The 16,926-nt window shown below is 41.4% G+C and overlaps 2 protein-coding genes across 8 annotated transcripts in view; both read left to right on the top strand.

Annotated features, from left to right (window-relative positions):
* Nucleotides 1-5,321, top strand: part of CRAMP1 (cramped chromatin regulator homolog 1) — a 40,489-nt gene extending 35,168 nt beyond the window's left edge. For all 7 annotated transcript variants that reach the window (XM_082064883.1, XM_082064882.1, XM_082064881.1 and 4 more), the window contains one exon: nucleotides 826-5,321. In XM_082064883.1, the coding sequence (XP_081921009.1) occupies nucleotides 826-990 (165 nt within the window). In that variant the 3' untranslated portion in view covers nucleotides 991-5,321. The remainder of the gene's footprint in view (nucleotides 1-825) is intronic.
* Nucleotides 5,322-6,102: 781 nt separating this feature from the next.
* On the top strand, nucleotides 6,103-16,832 carry JPT2 (Jupiter microtubule associated homolog 2). Its single transcript, XM_082064293.1, has 5 exons — nucleotides 6,103-6,260; nucleotides 11,335-11,483; nucleotides 11,984-12,126; nucleotides 13,653-13,698; nucleotides 14,438-16,832. Exons 1-5 carry the CDS (start codon nucleotides 6,217-6,219, stop codon nucleotides 14,620-14,622), a joined length of 567 nt encoding a protein of 188 aa, XP_081920419.1. The 5' UTR covers nucleotides 6,103-6,216; the 3' UTR covers nucleotides 14,623-16,832.
* The last annotated feature ends 94 nt before the right edge of the window (nucleotides 16,833-16,926 follow it).

Below are 16,926 nucleotides of genomic sequence, written 5' to 3'. Positions count from 1 at the left end.
ACATTCAGCTGTCTGCTTCCTTTTTTAATGCACTGCTACTGTACATTGTCCATCATACCTCTCAAGATACTTAAAGATGTTTTGACATCTGCACTTCAGCTTAGTAAAGCATGGGTATGGTCTTAACAGGAAGATGCCACCATTTTAGGCACAACAGAGCAGCAGTGTGGGAGTCTTCAGAGGCAGCAAGTGTCATTTAAAAATGGCTTTAATGATGAGAGAATTTTGAAAGGCCTTTTATTAAGTGTCCTGCAGAATCAAGTTTTGTGTACAAATGCAGTTATTGTGTTAGAGGTAATATCTATAGAGTTTTTCTACAGTGCATCTACTGGTGCACCTTAATGCTGAGTTAAGGATAGCCAGGTAAGGCCCATTGAGACTACAGGTTTGTTTGGTTTGGTTTGGTTTTTTTCTTGGAGGCTTCCATTTAGCCATGGATAAGAGCTATTCTCTAACTCAGATAAAGTGAGATAAAGCATATCTTTCATATGAGGAGAGGCTGGGAATGAAGCTGAGGGAGCCAGGCTGTTCTTAGGACAAGAAGCAATGGGCACAAATTGAAACACATGAAATTCCACGTAAACCCAAGAAAACTTTTTTAATGTGAGGATGGTCAAACACTGAAACAGGTTGTGGAATCTCCATTCATAGAGGTAATTCTACACCTGACCAGACAAGATGTAGGACAGTCTGTTCTAACTGACCCTACTTGAGCAGGATGGTTGGACAAAGTTATCTCAACATGTCCCTTCCAACCTACATAATTCTGTGATTCTGTGAAATTTCCGCTGACATGTAGCTCTTTTTCTTTCATGTCTCTTCTAGGTGGTGGATTCCCAGCTGGCTTGCATGATGAATGAGAACAGCATAGATTACATATCTCGTTTTAATGACCTTGCCCAGGAACTATCGATACCTGAGCCAACCCGCAGGGAAATTCTGTTTGATGGAGGAGGTGGTGGTCCCCCAATTGGGGATCTCTCACAGTGAGTGTCTGAGACCAGCAGGCTGGTGTAGACTGTTCAGCTAAAGTTGGAGCTTGCAGCGCTGGATCATGGCAAGGGCAGGTTGTAGAGAAGCAGCTGAGGCTCAGTTGTCTCTGTCCTGTGCGCTTCTTTCTAAAAGAGAAGCGTTGTCTTCAAAGGTCTGAAGAAGTACGTGCAGGTCCTGGAATGTGCAATATACTGGGAACAACAAAACATGGAATAGTATTACAGGAAATGGTGTGTCCCCTGCATCAGTGACGTAAGATGGCAGGGTTATGAGACAGTCCTGGACTTGCACTTTGGAATGGCCTAAGCAAGAAGCTCAAGTGGGGAAGGGTATTGCCAACAGCTCCCCTACATGGATTATTTTTTGCATAGTGAAATGATGATTTGAGATCCACATTGAAGTTGTGGAGGAGAAAGGGTGGGGGTGGGTATGGGAACCATTTTGCATCTTGACTTGTCCTAGTTGGCACTCTTTTTATGAATCAGTCAAACTGGAGTTTCTTGCACTCTCCTCCAAGGCGCTGCGGCTCTACGATGCTTCATTTTTGTAGACCATTCTGTTTCTTTGGCTATGTTTTGTTGTTTGAGCATTCCAGCAGGGGCACGAACCTGCTTCCTTGTTTTGTAGGGGAGCTCTGATTTCACCTTACTCCCAGACTGCATGGATCCTTGGGGAGTTTCCTCTATTTTTGAAGCCCGTCACATTCATCATCATTCTGACTGCACCCATATGCTTCACCTTTGAGATTCTTCATCACATTGCACAGTTCACCCCATGAGAGGGAGAGCACTTTCTTGCTTTCCCTGAAGAACGGTTGCTTTTTAAGTCAGGCAACACTGCAAAAGAGCTTATTGGAGTCACTATGAAAACTTTGTCATAATTAGTCTTGGCTTTGCTGGAAACCTGTATATATTGCCATCTTTCTCCACAAAAACTGAGCATTTATTTGGGAGAGGAAATAGGAAAGAATATCGTAATGTACAGAAACAAATAATACGTTAACGCTAACATTGAGATCTGGTTTGTGTCATGAAGAGGTGTCAAGTCCTAGCTTAATCCCTCCTTATTTCCTCATTGTTCTGTGAATTCCAGGTGCTCTGTGGTACCTCGACACCTTTTTTCATTATATTCACTCCCAGGCACTAGTGGATCTGGTATTCCCTCTACTAAATCCCTATGCATTTAATGTTAGCTTTTTAATATTTGAAAGACCCAGATCTTGATACCAGCGCGTTCGAAGGAATGTAGTCACTTTCTCTACAGCTGGTTGTCCAATGATTCTACCTTTATAACTCAGGAGATATTTCCTATTTCCTTTCCTGTCGGCCATGAGAGAGAATACCTTTATTGAGCCCCTTTTTTAAAGCACTTGTCTGCTTCTCTGGTAAGAGGATGTCCCTTGGCTATTTTAAGTAATTCTAAACTTATCCAAGGGGCTTGTCCTGTACAAACCTCAACTTTATATTATTAACAAATAAACAAAACTTCTGCATCTCTTAGGCTATTATCAGGGGTTCGTTTTCCCAACTTGCACTATACTTGGTGGATGTAGTTCTACCTACCTTTAGCTATTTTTACAAGGTATTTGACTGGGAGTTTCTTCTTGTAACCTTGCTCACAATGCACTGATTGGATTTGCTGTTTTCCCAGTCACGTCACCCCACTTTACGTAGATTAATTTTTTTAACCGTTATATAGTTTGCCTTATGCTGTCTGTCATTAAGAGAAAATGTAACGAGTTTTCTGATGCATGTTTTGTGTGGCCCAGAGCAGCCTTCCTGATTTTACTCAAAAAGTGGTGAGATTAGGATGACATTCCATGACCCCACCTGTTGGGTTGCTACATTCTCCTCTTTGACATAGGAACCATGCTGATGTGTAAAACCAGCATTAGTACAGTTGTATGTTCCCAACAGGGAGGCAAACCTGTATTACTAGGAAGAAAAGAATCATGACTACAAGAATGGAGAATTTCATAACTGTGGGCTGACTGCTTGTCATATGGGATGTCACATCCTGCCATTGTGATTTCTCTTTCATTGTTCTTATAGAGCCTTGTTTGAGAATTCTGATGCAAATATCAGGAAATCGTGTAAACCCAGAATATAAAAAGTTGAAGGCTGTCAGAAAAATGAATGCTGAGGAGTGTATCGTTCTGAGCATTCACCCTGGGTGTGGAGAGGATGCCCATTAATCTCAAGTCACTCCCTCTAAAACTTCTAAGTTTTACTTGGAGTTGAGCTGTATTTTGGTTTGGTCTTTCCCAGATTGTTTCCTTTTGGGTTTGGCTTCTGACATTAATAATGCTGATTATCCTATATGGTGTACCTCCAGAAATCCTTTGGACTTGCAGGACAAAAGTAGAGGGTTCCTGTGGTGTCTTACAGGACATGCAGGAGATGTGATACACTCTAATCAAGTACTGTATAAAAAAAATTCTGAACTCTCATTCTTAGACTTCTAAATACTGAATGACCAGCCTGATAGTCTCCAGTGTATTTAGGTAGCTTGACAAACGTTTCATCTTCTTTACCTGTGCGTGTGACACTGGTTTTGACTCTTAGGTTGCCCAGAGTAAGTGCTGGTGTTGCTGCACATACATGGCAGAGCACTTCGAGATCTGTGAAGACTTTCTGCCACCTGATACCCGGAGCTGTCAGGCTGCCCTTTCCCAGCCCATTCAGTTGCCACAGGGGAATTATGGAATTGCAGAATGAAGTCAGCATAGTGGCTATTTTTAATGATGCCATGAGATCAGAAAACTTTAATATCCTGAACCTTTGTGAGTAGACTTGAACCACCAAGTAATAACAAAGTGGAAGTGACAGAATTCAGTCCAGCAATCAGAATTTTGTGGTTAGAAGTGTTTGGCCTCCGCCTCTTGAAAGCTGTCATTATGACGCAGAATTTGATTTCAGAAATGTAATGCTTTGCAAACTGCGGTTTAATAATAAAGCCCTTTCAGGACAAGTAAGTCTCATCAGGGAAAAACTTGAAAAGAACGTAGATCATTGTGGTAATTTTTAATTGGTGCAGAATGAATTATCCTTGTTATGTGAAAGATCATTTAAACACCACTCTGATTCCACCAGTTCTAGATTTTAGGTGTTGGGGGTATGTGTATGTATATATATATACACACATATATACACACACACATAACCATACATATATATATTTATTTTTTTGTAAAACACAGAATTTATTATTTCAGCTCCACCAACAGAAGTAACAAAATCCATACATGTAAAATATCAGCCTATCCTAAGCAAATATTCAAGCACATTATAGTGAGATGCATGCAGGACTGATGCTGAGGTAGAGGTGACTTTGTTAGCTTAATAATTCTTGGGACACTGTGAGGTGGTTGGACAAATGGACACTAACAACATCCAGTTCTAATATAATTGCTCTAGGCTTTCCCTGTGTTGGTTTAATGATTATAGATAACAAGGAGGTTCTGAGTAGTTCAGCAAGGTGAATGGCAAAAAATTCAGCATTTATTGTCACAGCCCAGGTGAAAAGCAAGTACCACATCCTGAGACTTGGATCTCTCCTGTGTGCGCTAACTGGGTTTTCTGCTGGGTGTTGCATCCTGATTACCCACACAATTCATGTTATCCGTTACCACTAAATCTATTAAGCATAGGAATACTAATTATTTTTAATATGACATTGTTAAGCCTTTTCATTACAACCCTCTTCATATTTCTAAATTGAATTAAATGGCTTGGATCAAACCTCATCCATAAAGACATCTCATGTACTGACTTTGCAGATCCCAGAGTGACAATTAAGTTGCATTTCGTTTTTTTACACTCAGACTTCGGATGCATTTATAAGGAAAGTACTGCACTTTTTTTTAACCTTTTCAAACCTTTTAATCTCTTAATTTCACAGCAATTTGTAAATGTTAACTAAGTGAAACCTTGGCAAGCACTACGGCAATAAGTTATCATTAATTATTGAAACATGATAACTGCTTTAGAGCTTATGGTTCTGGCAGCAAAATTTAATGCTGTTTCTTTTAATAATAGTTAAGCCATATCATCTAAGGTTTCTGGCTTGTTTGAGATGTGAATTTGTTTTATAGGTTATAAATATACCTATATAGTGTATGTATAAAGCAGAATGCCTGTCCTTACTGATTATTTTTTGTACCATATTGTAAATTATATTATTTATTCTCTACCAATTTTGGAAAAAGGTGTTTTGGTTATTTAATATAATATACAAAAGCTGTTAAACTTCCTCTGTTTAAATTTCCAATTCAACTTGTAAAGCTGTTTTTATTCTTGTGCATAAATACATACTAATACTTGGTCTAACTTAAGTCCAGTGTGTTACTTGCCATTTATGCCTTATCAGATCTTTCCATCTAACCTTTATTGACGTAATAACGGCCTGAGGGGTGCGGGGATGATACAAATTTGTCTGTAAGGCCAAGCCTTCAAAGGTGAAATTCTCGTTTCTATTAAATCAGTGGCATAACTTCCATTGACATCTCCCATCCCAGAATTTTTGTTATTTTCACTGTGATGAAAGAAGGTTTGGGGCAGTTGGGTGTTTTTCGCTTTACAGCTTCCATCGCCAGTGGTGTCCACTGATTGTGAGTGTCAGAAATGAGTCAAACCAGAGCGCTGTCCCAGCTTTGCCCATGTTCACCAGTAACAAGGTGAAGAAAGGGAAAAATAAAGACACCACACACCAAACAAAAGGATACAGTAAAAAAAAAAGTATTGTTTATCTTGGGTTTTATTTTTTTCCTCTAGCATTTTTCCTTCACAAGCAGGGCTTTAGATGGTAGAGGTTGTGTTCAGGCCATCATCTTTTAGACAACCCAGAAAAACCGGGCAAGACCCGCTGCGGGCTCCGCGCCCCTCCTGCCCTACGTGGTCCTTTAAATACCCTCCCGCCCCTTGCCCTGCTGCGCCTTTCAGCCAATGGTTCCGCCGTTCCCTCTGACGGACGTTCGGCTTCACCAATGGAAGGCGGTCAGGATGAATGACGTCACGGCTCTTGTCAAGCCTCCCTCTGCGAGGCTCACGGGACAGGCGGGATGTGCAGAGGGCGGGCTGCATGCGATAGGCTGTTAGGCATGATGGGCAGGTGGGTCAACCAACGGTAGGGCAGGGCGGGCCGGCCGGCGCTACCTGCGGTCCAGAGAGCCGAGGAGGAGCCGTCGTGCGCGGGGCTGTGGAGCTCAGCCCGTCGTCCGCCACCATGTTCCAGGGCCCCGAGGCCGACTCGGCCAAACCCAGCTCCAGGTGCTGTAGCGGGGTGGATTGGCGGTGCGGGGCGAAGAGGGAAGCGGGAAGAGCCGTGCGGCAGCGCGGAACCCGCTGCGGGGCTTTGTTCGCGGCTCGGGAGAGGCGCCGGCTGAGGCGCGGCGCTGGGGGCGGGAAGGGGATGGGGGCTCCGGCTGAGGGGAGCGGGCCGCTACTGAGGGGCTTTTTCGGCCGCGGTAGGCGGGAGTGCCGCTCCCCATCCATCCGTGAGCCGCCGGGGCATGGGGGCAGCGCAGGGCGGCGGCGCTCGCTCCTGCCCGGTCACCTCGCCGCGCCTCCGTTTCTTTCTCCCGGGGCTGGGGGTGACGCCGCCGCGGGCGGGCGGGACGCAGCGTTGCGCTCCCGGCGGTACCTGCGGAGAGAGAACGAGCAGGGCCGGTGCCCGTGGGGCCGCGTCGCTCGGCACTTGGCACCGGCCCGCCCGGAGGGGCCTGAGCTCCTGCCGGGGGTTGCAGAGCTGGAGAGGGGTCCGGATCCTGAGGAGATTCCTGTGTGGGAAGAAGGGCCTGGCGCTGGGGGGACCTCCTGCTTTCCGGTTTGTAGCTTCACAAGGAGGGAGGAGGACCTGGTGACACCCTGTGAAGCTTTGAGAGGGTCCAGCACAAACGCCTGCATAAGCAGATGTTAGCTTGTTTTCGGCTTGTGGAGCTGAAATATACTGTTATAGTTGGACGAGCTCATATATCATCATAACCTGGAGCTGGAGCGATTAGTCCATCTGCAAGGTAATCATGTGCTCGAAGAGGAAGAAGGGAAGTGTTTCAAAATTGTGGAAGGGTGCTTTAAGTTTGCCTTTTATTCCAATCACTCTAAGCTATGACCTGGTTTTAAGACTTCTGAAGATCCTCTGCCCTTAGTGTAGTCTCTGAGGAGCTTCCGTTCTCACGGTGATTTTGAAACCATGTCTAACTCATAAACTGGGTTTCTGGACAGGGTCTGGAATGCAGGCCATCATAACTTTTTAGTTAACAGCAAGCAAAAGTGGTCTTGTTACAGCTTGTTCTCTGGCACCGTGGCAGAGTGTTTTCATCATACCTGAGAACGAACTATAGCAATACACAACTATAGAAACAGAGCCGGCACAGCAAGCATACACACTGCAGCACTGCAATATGTTACGTTATTGCATTTTACAGAGTCGTCTCCAAGATGGTGACAGTTGACACATGGCCTGTGCCCTCAAAAGCAAAAAGTACTTGGTTTAAGACTTTTTTTTTTTTTTCAGAGCTTATTCTCTTCATTCCCTAAACAAAACCTTGTTTGATGATAATGCAAATCCTTTTGCGGTTCTTGATGTGCAGAAGTTTCTCTAATTAAAACCAAGTCTAATTCAAAATCCCAGCAACAACCACCACCATCTGTGGAAGTGGGAAAACAAAAACTCTTCCTAATGTGAAAATCTTTGCGAGGAAATTATAAACAAATGCTTTGCATTTTGAGAACTTTGTAACACAGTATTACTGTTAGAAGTAAATGGTGCTAAAAGTATTTTAAATGGAAGCTTTCACTTAAATAGTTGTCCAGTGAGATGTATCTCTAGTGATCCTGTTAATGTTTATGCTGTGTAGTGAACAACTAGTTTGCTGAATCAAGTTAACCGCCTAGTTCTATTTTGTTAAACCTTAATAATGATGCTTTGTATTTTAAAGGAAGTTTTGCAAAATAAAACAAGGAATTGTGTGTCTTACAAGCTGCTGTTGCTCTGAAAGCCAAACAGAACAGAGTTTTACCATTCTACTATTTGTACACACACTAAAAATTAATTGCTTTTGTATGTCCTCAATTCATCTGATACAGGAGCAGTTTCACAACTACTGTACAGAGCTGAAAATTTAAACATAGCCCTCTTGGAAATATACTGCACATGTTCCCCCCATCAGTGGTATTGTAGAATATTGCAGGGATTTCAGATCAAGAGCATAACTGACTTAACGAAGCTCGTTGTTTGTTTTTAAGATGAGTGAGCTGTTTAATGAGCCATGAATTGGTATTGATCCAACAGCAGGAGCACGCCCAGTAGGGTTCTGGTCTTTGCTTTAGCGCCTGGTAACACCTGCTTTCTGCTGGTTACCACCTTAGTGATGGTCTCTTACAGGTACTGCACCACTCCTGTTTTACCTGCTTGATTAGAGCTTTCTGAAAACTGGTAGGACGTCAGTGTTTCAACTTTCAGGCAGAATTAAAAAAAAATAAAATTATATATCTAGTGTCTTGAAGTAGTGGGTAAGTCTTTGCACCTCTTCCATAGGTTGGCTGAAAGGTTTAAGGAGGAGAGGGCATTTAAATTGAAGTTTGTTAGAATGTAGGAAAAAAAGACCACAAGAACTAATTAAAATTCCTCAAGCCTACCAGAAGAGAACAAAGCAATTAGTAGAGGCTTTTAAACTTATCGGGTAGGGTTCTTAATTTAGCTGTTCTAAGGAACTGACAGACTTCTAGTCTACTGGAGAGGAGGGGGAGAAGAAAGAGGTATATTTAGATTGCATGGTAAACAAAGGGGTTTTTTTTAATTACTATTTACAAGAATAAAGCAACACCTTCCTTCACTCCCCTTCTTCCAGAGGAAGAAAGAAGATTTAACTTATCTGGCCATAAGACACAAAAATATCTCTTTATGTGAGCTGGCGTGATACCAATATAAACTAAAATGACTATAAAGTATAAACTAAAATTACTATAAAGTATATGTTGAATTTGCTTTCACTCTGTTGAAGCAGCTCACACTGGTTTATCGAGTTTAGCATGCTCTTTTCCTTTGGTAGGATTCACAGGCTAAATCTTATCTTCTCCTTTGGTGTGGGAGACCAGCACATCTCACCCCAATCTAGAGCAGAGTGACTCAGGAGTGCAAGGAGGTCAGCAATGCTCTAGGGGCTGTACAGCAAGAAAATAAGTCTGTGTTCTCCCCGGGTTTTGGCTGAAGCAAAGGAGTGCAAAACCCTGTCCCCTTTGCTATCATTAGCTGGAAGACCTTGTTGCTGTACTTCAATATTATTTTTGGTAATTCCTGTGAATGACTTAGTTATCTGACTTTGCATTAATTAGAATGTTATGGATCTGGTGTTGCAGTCGCTTGTCAGCTTATGGAATGCTTGGAAGAGTCCTAGCAATTAGAAGTTTCTGAAATTGAGAGGGCAAATGCACTTCGTGTATGTAGAGTCAAGACATTCTTTTGGGTGGTGCTGGCACAAGAGGTCACCGTTATGCTGATTTCCAAGGGCCTGGTAAGCACCTCAAGTGATGCCTCTGCCTCATTTATTGCAACAGTAGGGTTTTCCTAGTGTGTATGCTGAGCTGAAAATTGGAAGACAATGTAAGATTAATCAGTGTTGGATTTTTTCTGATGCTTAATTAAGTTTAACTGAATAATCGAGACCTTTAACCTTAAAATGGAATTTCTCCGGAATTTTTTTCTGCAATGGATCTTAAATCCAGTTGCAGGAATCAGAAGTAATGTGATTCTTATGACTGGATGTTTTCCTTTAACCAAAAAAGTTATTTTGTTATTCCCTCCTACGCTTGTAGCCATGTGTTAAGAAAACAATATGGTAAGAGCAGTGAATCTCTAGTTTAAGAGACTCCATCTGTATTAACTATGTTTATTTTCCTTTTAATCTCTTTGATAGTACACTTAGAACTCAAGAAAGACTAAATGCATTTAATAAATAGCTGAAAAGAGTGGGTAATGTCAGAAAATATTTAAATTGTGAGGCATACAGTCTCTCTGAAGCTGGTTCTAACTATATAAACTACTTCCAGACTAAAAGAGGCACTTTTTTCTCCTTCCTCCCAAAGAGAATAGAATGATTTCCTGAATCCTGAGATCTGAAGTGCTGACAAAGCTCATTTTTCTGACAGGGTAGTCAAATGTCTCTGGTTTTGTGAAATTAAATGTTAGAGTTAAATCGGAGTAGATCTTGGCTCTGAGAGGAACCTCTTTTTATGCTTGGCAGATATCTAACCTGAAATAGCTTGCTTCTGTCACAGATCTATGGAGGGGATGTGCTCTATTAATTCACTGACCTTTGAATTCTGTTCAGGGAGAATGGGATAAAGATCTTGCAATTTATAACGGTTCTTTCTCTATAAAAGTTAAGGTTAGTTTAGGTCTCAGATCAAGTATTCAGATTAGAAGGGGTATAATTCAGCTACTACTTCTGCTCAGCTACTAAGATTGTAGGTAACCAGTCAAGTAGACATAACTGTAAAGATTATTTTTGATAGCTAGGTATTCATCACTCTTCCGTGCTTCTACTGTTAATTTTCCAGTTAGTTCCACCAGTTCTACTCCCACATAGTGGTTTAGTTTCTTTTCAGGACAGGACCTGAATTCAGTTGAACAAGACATAGTTACTAACTGTGGACTTAATATTCAAGGACAAGCATGACTTCTGGTAGGTTTTCAAGAAGTCCATCCGTTTCTGTTGTAACCTCCAGCTATTTGATATACCACTGGTGCAGAGTTTTGGTCTTAATTGATTTGCATCATGACCACTAAAAATTTGGCTTCTTGGCATTCCACCTTTCCGTTCTAAACTCTACAGAAGCTGATATGATAACTGATAGTTGAAACTAGCTATTTTTTTAGTACTTATGAAAAGTATGCTTTTATTTAAAAGTTGATGAGTTTGGATTTTATCACAGATGCAAAGTCGATATATGCAGTTTAGCAGAAAGTCTGATTCTGTAGTGATTACTTTTAAAATATTAACCAGAGTCATATGTCTTAATCTCCTGTTGCTTCCGTAACATCACAGTGTGGCCATTTGTTCTGGTGGAACTGTTATGAGCATTCCAAGTAATCGTAGATAACAAAATGATCAAGTTGATTGACCAGCAGGTTGGCAATATTTGTCGTGAACTTTTAAAATATTTTATCAGAACAGCTCTTAAAAAGTAGATACTTTATGGACATAGCAGAATTACCTGGAGATCAAATTAGAATAGTTATTCATAACATACAAGGGAGAATGGGAAAGAGACTTCAAATATGTTGAATACTGTAGATTTCAAACAAACTTTTGTCTGTTGCTTCTCTTGTTCTGCAATGTAGGGTATTGAAGCCCCCCGGAGGAGGTTCTAGTAATCTCTTTGGGAGTACAGAAGAAGTTTCTTCTTCAAGCAGGCCACACCGGATGGCATCCAATATCTTTGGAGCATCAGAAGAACCTCAAAACATTCCAAAAAGAACAAACCCTCCAGGTAAGTGCAGCCACCTCCTTCGGCACAACTGGGCTCCGAATTCACAGCAGCACAGAACTGCTTTCATATTCCTGAAGTGGAACACTGTGAACTGTCTGTGTTGTATTTTTACTAATTGAGTGGGCTTGAAAAATAAATTTATTCACACTTCTGAACATATGAATATTTCAGTGATCTACATGTTCACATACTTTTTAGCACATCATCCAAGCCTAATTCTTTCCAAGGTGAAGCCTAAGAAATGATGAAAGGAAAATGCTTCTGTTCTAGAGCCGTGTCATTAGTTAGCTGCAGTGAGTACAGCTGTGAATCTGAGACCCTCTAGTGAATTCTTGTAACAAAGGATTTCAACGAGTAATTTCAGGCAAGCAAAAGTAAGTCTCTAGGCAGTAGAGTTCTAAAAGTCTTTGAATTATGTTTTAATTATTATTATTTTTTTAATACAGTGTGGTAAAACTAAGTCATCTAGGAAAAGAAAAAATCTAACAACTGTCTTGCAGGGGGAAAAGAAAGTGGTATTTTTGAGGATTCTAGTTCTGCTCAGCCTCGTCCACGCATGAATCCACCTGGTGGGAAGACAAGTGATATCTTTGGGTCTCCTGTACCTACCAGTGTTGTGCGAGCACACCCAAACAAGCCGAAGGTATTTGTACTTCTTTTACTGTCAAACCAAGAAGCGAGCAGCTCAGTGAGTCGTCTCGCAGTCTTGTCACAATGCAACACCTCTTATTCTTTTTAAGATGACAGACCTGAATTATGCATAGGGTAACTTCAAATTAGACAGCTATTCCCAAAGTCTGGTTTTGATAGCTTGTTATCTTTGGTATATAAGATCTCAGCATCCTCTGTAGTTTGCAGTAAAACTATTTAATCAGACTGCACGTGTGTGGTCAAAAAAAAAAAAAAAAGGAAAAAATGCTTTCAAAGCCTGTGGTCTTCCTTGTAAGTGAGGTACAGCTGGAGTTCTTGGCACACAGCCGAGAGGCATTTAAGCTAGTGAGGCACAAGATATTTATCTTTGTTCTGCAATTTGGCAGAGGTTATCTTGATACCAACTCTGGAAAGTCAGTGAACACAAATGAGCTACAGTCATAAATCTTCATGTGGCCTGGCTGTGCCCTTCACCTCTCTTAAGTATATGTATCTACATTCAACATGAAGGCACTTCAGCAGGAGATTAGGCTTAAGTTTTCCTGGAACCTTAGGAAGAAAAGATTACTCCAATTTAACTTTTTTTCTCCTTTCCCCCCTTGCTTAAAGTTGGAGGTTCTGGTAGTATGCTTTTGCCTAACTTTTTATGCAGACTCCAGAGTATATTTTGGGGGATTTGGGTCGTAAGAAAGGAGGAGAGAAAAAAGACTGGGAGCGAGGTCTTGTCAGGAGGTGTAGCAAAGGGCTTTGTTTTGTTCCTCTGTGCCCATTTATTGGGCTGGTCTCTGGTTTTAGTTTCTTTTTAAAAAATGTAACATATTAATTCCTGTGTATTCTTGACAAAACGCAGGGCAACACTTTGGAAATTCTTATGTCTTTAATTAGAGCACTGGAATTGTGGGAAACACTGGGATGGAAAGGAGATGGCATATTTGCGAAAATTACTGCAAATTTAATTTCATGGGCGGTACAAACATGCAAGCTTTTCTAAAGTATTTTGTATTTCTGACAATCGATTGGGATTGCTGGGGAAAGGGTCTTAAAAAGTTTTGTTAATTACCTGACTGTTGGGGTCACTATGGGTACTCACTGAGGAGCGTCATTGCAGAATATGAATAGGGTGCTCAAGGGCTACTTGTGTTCCAGTTATGAACACCAACTTCTGGTAGTGGGTACTTGTCAAAAATGGTAATTCTACACCTTTGTAGTGAACTGTTTATCATAGACTATGTTTTAAGCCTCTGGTGAACTAATGTAGCATCTTCATCTGTGTTTCAGTGAATTGTCTGAGATGTGCACCTTGACATAACATAGGAGTTCCCTTCTAACACTGCTTTTGGGGTTATGGAGTGGTGGAGGGCATGAAGGGTTGCATGCAGTATCTGCAACTGTTGGCTTTTACCATGATAAACATAAACACTTAGATGAGAAATAAAGCAAAACTTTCTGAAAGATTTTGTGACAGTGTTACTGTTCGAGAACAGTAATATACTAAGATAGTTTTTGGTTTCTTTGCAGGATCACATTGTCTTGAAAGAAGATGAAACACCAAAGAAGCTGGAAGGTCAGCAAGAGAAATTCCTTCCTCTGTTCTCTTTGAGGAATAGATTCTTATACTTTCTCTAGAAAACGTAAGACTAAGGCTGGTGCTTAGGATAATATAACTGAGAAGTTTTCCTTCTCTTAGTCAGAAATTTAATCCCTTTTCTCAGGGAAACGGTGCTTTTCCTCTTACTGAGGAGAGCACCACGGGCATGAGTCTCAATACTCTGCATGTGTGTATATACTTTGCTTGATACCATATGTGTGTAAATAGATATATAGGGAATCTTTATAGATGGAAATGCATCCTGTCAGATTGCTTCTTCCTCCCTTGCCATCTCCTTCAAGTGTGTAAACTTCGCTTTCTATAGTTGTAAATAACAAGTAGCTGATTGACAAAATATATTATTGCTCAGCTAGTTATTGTTAAAAAATAATGGGAACACCGCATTCAAGCTCAGGATGAAGGGATTCCGTGGTATGTTGCATCTTTTAACTGCCTGAAACTGCCAAAATAATTCTGAAGGTGTATTGCTTAGCCTATATATCCTATAGAAATATTGCTGAAGGAAGAGGAGAATGGTTGCAAAGAGTGAAATTTTTCCTCAGCACCTGTTTCCTTCAGGAAAAATGGACAGATACAGGGAAGTTTTAGTGTGCTATGGTTTGGAGACATGGGAAATAATGCAGTCTACAGAAGATGAGGCACTTTGTGCACTACAGAACAGCAAGTTGATCTAATCCCTTTTGCTTTTATCCAGCTACAGAAAATATCAAACCACAGCTGGAAGACGGAGGCGAGAAAAAAGATCTGGGCAAAGAAGAGCGATGCAAGGAGCCAGAACCCAAGATAGACAATCATGAGCCCCGATTAGGGCCAAGGCCACGCTCACACAACAAAGTTCTCAATCCACCAGGGGGTAAATCCAGTATTGCATTCTATTAGGGTCATCTGTTCCCTTTCGCTAACGGAGTCTGCACAGAAACTCTTGGCTGTGGTTGCAAGGTCAGTTTATAGACTATTGTTTGTGGATAGATTCTTAGGCAGGTGGATGAGTGTTATGCTAAAGTGTGTAGGAAGGATAACCTGATGATTTGGGGAGGGAGGGCTGGGGAGGGAAAGGGTGCCCCTTGGGAGATGCAAGTATCGGGCTGCCTGGGTGGGTGGCAGAGGGGGACATTGGTGTAACTTTGTGAGAGATCATTGCTACTTTGTGGTGAGTTCGTCAGACTGTTAGGTTCTTGGCTAGCTAGTGGCTCAGGACGCTCTTGTGGAGGCAGGCTTATCCATACAGTCAACATGTAAAAACTCTGAGAGGGTATGGACCTAGAGGGCAGAGCTAAAGGATCTGGAAGCACAGCAGGTCGGCTGTGCTCTCCTCTAGGCAACAGGATGCAGCTTCACAGTGAGTTGACTTGCAGTCACTTGGATGTAAATACGTTCCACTGGAACAAGTAGTGCTGCCATGGTGCTGAGTGCATTCAGTCTTTGGTTCTCTTTTCCTCCTTGCTTGCTTTGCAGCACATGACTGCTGATACAAGGACATATCATGCTGAAAGTTTCTTTTATACTCATAAAGCATCACATGCTAATAATATTGTGGTCTCCCCCTCCTCAGAGTATTCAGGCCTTTCTGATGCCTTCAGTAAACTATGACAAGTAATAATATCAGTCCAACATCCTGTTTCATGTAGGTGCTTCTAGAAGACTTTCATTTCAAGTATCCTGGCTGAGTGCTTGCACACTTTCTGGTAAAGTTGTGGGTGCAAACAATAGCTTTATGGTACTCTTTGAACAGAAGCAACTTAAAGTATACAATTACCATGGAGAATATACTGAGGTGCCCAACCCAACCTATACAGAAATGCCTTAGCCTCTGCACAGGTTTTCACTTTGTACCCTGTGGAAACCAGGACTGTTTGCTGTCTTCACCACAGTGCATTGTTTTGTTTGTCTGTGCTGACTCTGTTAGTGAATTCCTTTGTCTTTGGTCAGCCTTACATTTGCCTTTGATTGCGTCAAATTTTTGTTGATAAGGGTGGGAGAACTACGTGGATTCTTCCCAAACCACAGCTGCAGTTGTTTTGAGACACGCTGTAGACTATCCTAGTTGGAGAATCAAAGACTTCAGCAATACAAACCTTTTAGTTGTGCTGGCTATCTTAAATCATGTTTGGAAGATGTGCATGTTTTGCACAAACATTTGTTCTCTGAATGAATTTTCTGATCATATCCAGAGCTTTGATATATGAATGTGTTAACATGAGGTGCTTACAGTTCAGTGTATTTAATAGTGACTTTTTAAATTTCACATATCAAAACAGGAGTTGTTCAGGTACACCAAAGAACAAGTGGCCTTATCTGTGTACATCCACTGCTGTTCTAGCCCAGGTTCCCTGGGAACTGCCACTATTTGAAGGGGACTGTCTCTGGGCCAGGTGCTAAAACACTCTGTGACTGTAGTGCTTATGAGACTGCTCGGTTTGGTTGACCTCAGAAGTGGTGGATGACTGTATGAAAACTTAGTTGCCTTTTCAAATAGTGAAAGTTAAATATATGGGGCAGTACTAAGGGTAGAAATAGCCATGGAAAGTTGGGATTTCAATGCCTTGGTACCTTTCAGATACATTTGGAGCTCCCTTTTGTTTGCCCTCCTAGGAAAATATTCTGACTATAACCCTGTAATGGATTTATGTTACTTCCAAACATGGATTTCCTAGCAGCTGTTCTTGACTCTGTGCTGTTTAGCCTCTGGCTGAGTGTCAGACACATCTTTAAGTTTCAATTCCTTGTTTCAGACCTTGTCAGGGTTTTAAAGAGGCTGCCATGTGGAAAAGTCAACCAGAGGCTGCTTTCTGCATTGAAGGGTCTTGTGTAATCGATCCTGTCTGTAATACTGTGCTTAGACTTGGCATCTTTTAGTACTTGATGTGCACTGGCTACAGTGCCTGTCTCTTAAAAAAACAGCAACTTCCAACTAGGCCTTAAATTAGTTAAACTATATTCATTTTCTTGCATTTCTTTCTTTGGAATCTAAACTGTGTTTTCAACTCATCAAGTAAGATTGACAAGAGCATTTCTCTGGGACAGAGGGGATTGGAAATCAAATGATAAATCATGCAATTGTCAATAAACCTCTGTATTTTGTTACTTCATTGTGTGCTGTAAATGTCTGCTTTTATAAATTAGTTGCTAATCTAGTTCAGTGTAGGAACACTGTTTAATTTTGTTATCTGAAATTGGAAAAAT

Source organism: Streptopelia decaocto, assembly GCF_964273445.1.
Source record: "Streptopelia decaocto genome assembly, chromosome: 13".
NCBI lineage: Eukaryota > Metazoa > Chordata > Aves > Columbiformes > Columbidae > Streptopelia > Streptopelia decaocto.
The sequence above is the reverse complement of the archived record's forward strand: the minus strand, read 5'-3'. Positions and strand labels throughout refer to the sequence as shown.